This window comes from Leishmania panamensis, assembly GCF_000755165.1.
Source record: "Leishmania panamensis strain MHOM/PA/94/PSC-1 chromosome 13 sequence".
Classification (NCBI taxonomy): Eukaryota; Euglenozoa; class Kinetoplastea; order Trypanosomatida; family Trypanosomatidae; genus Leishmania; species Leishmania panamensis.
The window spans coordinates 79,943-85,285 of record NC_025858.1 but is presented as its reverse complement, the minus strand read 5'-3'; the positions used below and the strand labels follow the sequence as shown (position 1 = coordinate 85,285).

The 5,343-nt window shown below is 60.0% G+C and overlaps 2 protein-coding genes across 2 annotated transcripts; both read left to right on the top strand.

The window, feature by feature from the left end:
• Positions 1-837: 837 nt before the first annotated feature.
• Positions 838-2,079, top strand: LPMP_130230 (hypothetical protein; the record flags this gene model as incomplete). Its single annotated transcript, XM_010698804.1, has 1 exon — positions 838-2,079. One exon carries the CDS (start codon positions 838-840, stop codon positions 2,077-2,079), a length of 1,242 nt encoding a protein of 413 aa, XP_010697106.1.
• Positions 2,080-3,473: 1,394 nt separating this feature from the next.
• Positions 3,474-4,109, top strand: LPMP_130220 (small Rab GTP binding protein, putative; the record flags this gene model as incomplete). The annotated part of the gene is made up of 1 exon (XM_010698803.1): positions 3,474-4,109. One exon carries the CDS (start codon positions 3,474-3,476, stop codon positions 4,107-4,109), a length of 636 nt encoding a protein of 211 aa, XP_010697105.1.
• Positions 4,110-5,343: the final 1,234 nt, after the last annotated feature.

Genomic DNA, 5,343 nt, shown 5'->3' with positions numbered 1-5,343 from the left:
CCTCCCCCCGCCCACGCACGAGGAGAGTGCATCCGTCTTCTACTCGAAGTAGCTATTCTTCTCACTAGCCCCCCCCCCCCCCCCCCCCCGGCCCCTGGCAGACCTATCCGCTGTGTGTCGTGTGTTTCATTGACAATGCCATCAGTGGCCACTCGCTAGGAGAAGAGAGTGGGTGGAGTCGGTGAGGTGAGCTTGTGAGAGTGGAGGAGGCTAGTGGGATAGTCTTCTGCCACTTAGCCACCACCACCACCACCGCCCCCCCTCTCTTCAGATTGCATGCCCTTCTCTTCACTTTTCCTCTTCAGCCTGCGCGCCATGCCCATGCAGTTGGGTGGGCGGGGCAGACTTGTAGCGCTCATTTTCCCTCGCCTTCCCTCTCTCTCACTGTTCCGCTCACAACTTCACCTGCCTTCTCTCTCTCGCTCCCCTCACTTCATGGACGGGGTCGGCGCTCGCGGACTGGGCTTCTCTCTCTTGGCCCTTTTGCCTCCGTTGCTTCGACTACTATGTCGTGGCGCGTGGTGGAACCCACTCCACTTGCTACTCGCATCCTCTGCCTGGCGCCTGTATGCGTGCCTGCGAAGCAGAGGTGAGCGCGACTGCAAAGCACCGTGTCTCCCCTAATCACTGTATCCGTGCGCGCCGGTATCTCCGCGCGTGTTTTGCTCCCACTCAAACGCACATCCACCTACCGACGGAGCACAGCCGAACGAGAGCGCGGCACGCAGGTGAAGAGATTCAAACAGTGCGAGGGCACTCCACGTGTGTGTGTGTGTTGTGGGGCGTAGGTTCGACGGCGAGCCATGCGGCGCCACAGGCCGTCGGTGTGTGTGCCGCATGTCCTTCCAGCCCATCTGTGTTCTGTGCCTCAGTGACTGCGACAGGGGCGGCGGCGTCACATCGTGCAACCACTATCTCTGCTCGCGGTGCGCCGCCCGCTTGCCAACCGCTGCTCCCTGCCCGCTGTGTCAGCGGCCGTACCAGCTGATCAGGCTTGACCACCCCAACGTCCAGCAGCTGCTTCAAGACGGTGCAACAGCACTCGAGAGAACGGAAAAGGTTATCGGCTCTCAAATGCGGCACTACCAACAAGTCATTCGCCGCATGCGCCAGGCTCTGGCAATGCTGCACAGCCAAAATCAGGAGATGACACGGAGGCGTCAGCAGGAGCAGGCGGAGTGCGCCGCGGCAGTGTCGCGAGCGCAGACCCTTCAGGCGGAGGTGTGCCGATTACGCGAGGGGCTGACACGCGCCTCCTCGAAAAGAGCGGCGTCACAACAGCAGCCACCGCCCCTACCACCATCGCCGCCGCAACAGCGGGCGCACGTGATGCCTGATCCACGAGTTACCCATGACAGCGACGGGCACCCACACAACGCACCGAATACCCTCGGGGTTTGCCATACTCCATCGGCGCAGATCATCCCGCCTCCGTTGGCGGTGCGCCATGCCCCCTTCGCACCTACCAGTGCGGTCGGTGCCAAAGCGCCAGACACCTTTTCCCGTGGCAGTTGGCAGCGTCCGTCTGGGGCATCGTCACCTTCGCTGTCCTCCCATCCGCAGTGGCAGCATCGACGGCACCACTCACACGGAAATGGTGGCGAGGCACGTGACGCTGCCGTTGAATCGGCGCCCCCCCTGGGGTGGTCGGCGAGCTCCCTTATCGCGAAACGCCACCGCGCTGACTCAGACCCATCGCTGTCGCAGGGACGTATGGGCGATGTTTGCGTTTCGCTGGCTCAGCCGGACGCCAGCTCAAATGCGGGCCGCAACGTCGCTCTCACACCCCGCACCCATGCCCTGGCGTCTCTTCAACACCAACTGCCGCACCAGAGCTCCCGCGCCGCTGCGTGGGGGCCAGGGAGCGGCGACGGCAGCGATTCCGCAGGGCCGAGAGTGGACTTCCGACTCACAACGCCTCTGGCTGCAGCGCTGCACCAACAGCCGCAGCCGAAGCCGCAACCATCGCACCCCCTCAACTCTTTCATGCAAGCCGGCACCTCCTACATGCTCAGGCCTTCGTTGAAGCCGCACCAGAGGCTGTTCTCCTCACCACGCGACGGCCCCGTGTCCCTCTAGCGCACGGCTCCCATTCTCTCTTGTGAGGCCCCTCCTCCTCCTCTTTTCTCGCGCGTCGTGGCGAACGTCCGTCTTTCCACTTCTCTTTTCCTCTCTTTGCGTCTGCTACTACGCCCCACCCCCTCTCCCCACAAGCTCAGAGACAGACAGAGACGCACATGTATACGTCTATCTACTCGGCATTCACCTCCTCCCTTCTCTTGCTCTGCTGCTGCTCTGCTCTGCTGCTGCTGCCACTTTGCTGCTCGTACGTGTGTTTGGTTGATTCGCTCGTGTGTCTTTCGGCATCTTTTTAATTTGTGCGAGTAGACACGCACCCGCACCAGGCTCGGAGACTGGTCCGCTTCTTCTTTTCCCCATCACCCCCTTGCATACCGTGACCTGCATGGCCGTTCGTACTGTCGCAAGGCACGTGAGAGGCAAGAGCGAGGTGTGCACGCCACCATGTCTGCGTGGGCAGCATTGCTCATAATGCCGAAGCAGTGCGTTGCGTTTTGGGTGTCTTTCTCCCTCTACGCCGAATCCTTTCGATGGCCATTCGGCGACTACCAAACCAGCGAGCCAGTTTGCTTCGCTGCGGGAGTTCAGCACCAGATCGCACTCTCCCACACCCGTTAGTCGCGTGTCTCCCGCTGCATCTCTCTCGTCATTTCTGCCGTTCACGGCTGCTGCTTTCCACCTTTCACATCTTACGTCATCCCCCCTTCTTCTCTCCTTGTGACTCTTCGCAAGTGCACTGTAGAAACCTTCATCACCACACAGGCACTTCGCACGTCTGAGCTGACCACACCGTCAGTGCCCTCAAGCGCTTTAGCGCAACATGCCAAGAACATATAAAATTTACTCTCTCTTTTTCGCTTGACTTCTGCACGGTTACTGTGCGAGCCGTGCTCCTACGCGACCGGGCCTTTCACATAGTCGACAAAAATAAGGACTGGGAGTGGAGGTAGGGGTCGTGTCGGGTGCGCATAGTGTACACCCGCTCACTCACCCAGCTTGGCCCTGTCTGCGCGCAGCACTGGTACAGCACTGACCGACGTGCTGCAGCGTGCGACTCGAGCAAGGTCCTCCCTTTTCATCGTTACGGCTGCTGCCTTTCACGCCCCGGGGGCACACAGGCACTTTCTTCCCGGCCACACTGTGCGCTCGATGGGCCGAGTGCGTTTCTTTTCCTAAAAGCAAACACACGGAGATGTGTGCGTGTCTGTCTGTCAGTGTCGAGCGCTTTGCGCTTCCCGCTTTCACCTGCTGCTCCTCTCTCTCTCTCTCTCCGTCCATCCCCTCTCTACTACCCAAGGTGTACGGCGTCCTTGGCCTTTTCACGCTGTGTCTTGTTGTGTTGCTTCTACACCACCCCCACGTTTTTTTCTCCCTTTTGACTCTTAGCCACTGCCATGTTGTCCATCAGCCGCAGCTCCACTCCGACAACGGGACCATCGGCCTCTGCACGAAAGTTCAAGCTGGTCCTGCTGGGCGAGAGCGGCGTCGGCAAGTCGTCTGTCGTGCAGCGCCTGATGAGGAACGCCTTCAGTGCGAGGCCGCACAGCACTGTCGGCGCCTCTTTTTTTCGTTATACGTGCAGCGTGGCGGACGGCACCGCTGTCCACTTTGACATATGGGACACTGCGGGGCAGGAGCGCTTCAGGAGCCTGGCCGCCATGTACTACCGCGGTGCCGCAGCGGCGCTCGTCGTCTTCGACATCGTCTCCGCCGATACGTACGAGAGAGCAAAGCACTGGGCCCGAGAGCTGCACATCAACTCCCCAGAGACGCTTGTGATGCTGGTCGGAAACAAGAAGGACTTGGAGAGTGAACGGCAGGTGCCTGTGGAAGAGGCGCAACAATGCGCGGCGGAGATGGGTGCCATGTACCATGAGACTAGCGCACGCAGCGGCGACGGGGTACAGGAGGCGTTTCACGCCGTCGCTGCGAAGCTGATTGAGACGAACAACAGCGTCAACGTGCGCGAGGGCGGTGTCTTGGACCACACAGAGAACGCTGTACCGCGTCATGGAAGTGAATGCTGCTAGCGGTTAGGCACGGGGTAGTGCTGGTAGCCGCATCGCGCATCTGTAGGCTACCCCTGCCTCTATACGTGTGTGTGTGTCTGCGCTCACTTTCGTGGCTCAGCGTACATTCCCTTCCCACTCATGTGAATGTGCGTGTGGTTTGGCACCTCGTCGCCAACTTAACAGAAGGGCAGCAACAATTAGGAAGGGCTGTGTAGCTTCGGCTCGTACGGGGTGCGATGGTCTCGCCAACCCCTGCTCCCCTCCCCCCTCTCCCAACGCCATCTTCTAGCTGCGCCCTGATTCATCTGCTTATCCTGTGCGCGTATGTGTGCGGCACTTCTCTTTCCTATGTTCTACTCTGTGCCAGCGAGTGTGTCTGCGTTTATGAGTTCATCGAGCACAGCTGTCTCCTCCATCAGCTCCACTACGACCAGCATCGCTGCTTACCCCTTTCTGTGTCCTCCTCCACCTTACTCTCTCTGTGAGCTGGGGAGGGGTGAGCAGATACACCGCAGACGATAGGTGATGCGGGAGAGGGCGAGAGGACAGTGGCGATGTCTCGAAGGGCCGACATCAAATGATGTCTTCACTAGGGCTGTTGACGCGCCGGCACAGGTGTGTATGTATGCGTGTGACAACTGCGCGTACACATGTGGAGCGCCTCTTCTTCCTTCCGCTCTGCCCCCCTTTCTTTTCTCTTTTTCTGCACCGCTCCCCCCTCCTCCCTCAACACCCTTCAACACTCGATTTCGTGCCCATGTGATCGCGACCCCCCCCCCCCCGCACCGACGCACGCATGCTAGCCTAGTTGGGGCAGGACTTACCTACGTGCCTGCCTGTGCTTTGCGCACTACTCTCCACGTCTCTCTCTCTCTTTATTCAGGACGTCTGCGCCTATTCTCAGGCGTGTGTCTGCGCAAAGCTCACGCAGACACACACACAGGTCGCTTGGTGCCTGTCTTCCCCACTTTTCTTCTTTTACTCACCCGTTGCTACTCAGCACCGCTGCAGCCACGCCGCCCTCTCACATGACACTCTGTTGTTGTTGTGGAGGTCGCTGACCCTGCTGCCCTGCCCCCTGCCCTGCTCTTTTCTACTTTCTCATTCGGCGTCCTTCTCTTGGACTTCCCTTTACGGCTGCCTCGCCCTCTCTCTCTCTCTCTCTCTCTCCACTCTCTCCTCGCTCTCTCTCCTCCTCTCCTCCTCCTCCTCCTCCTCCTCCTCCTCCTCCTCCTCCTCCTCCTCCTCTCTC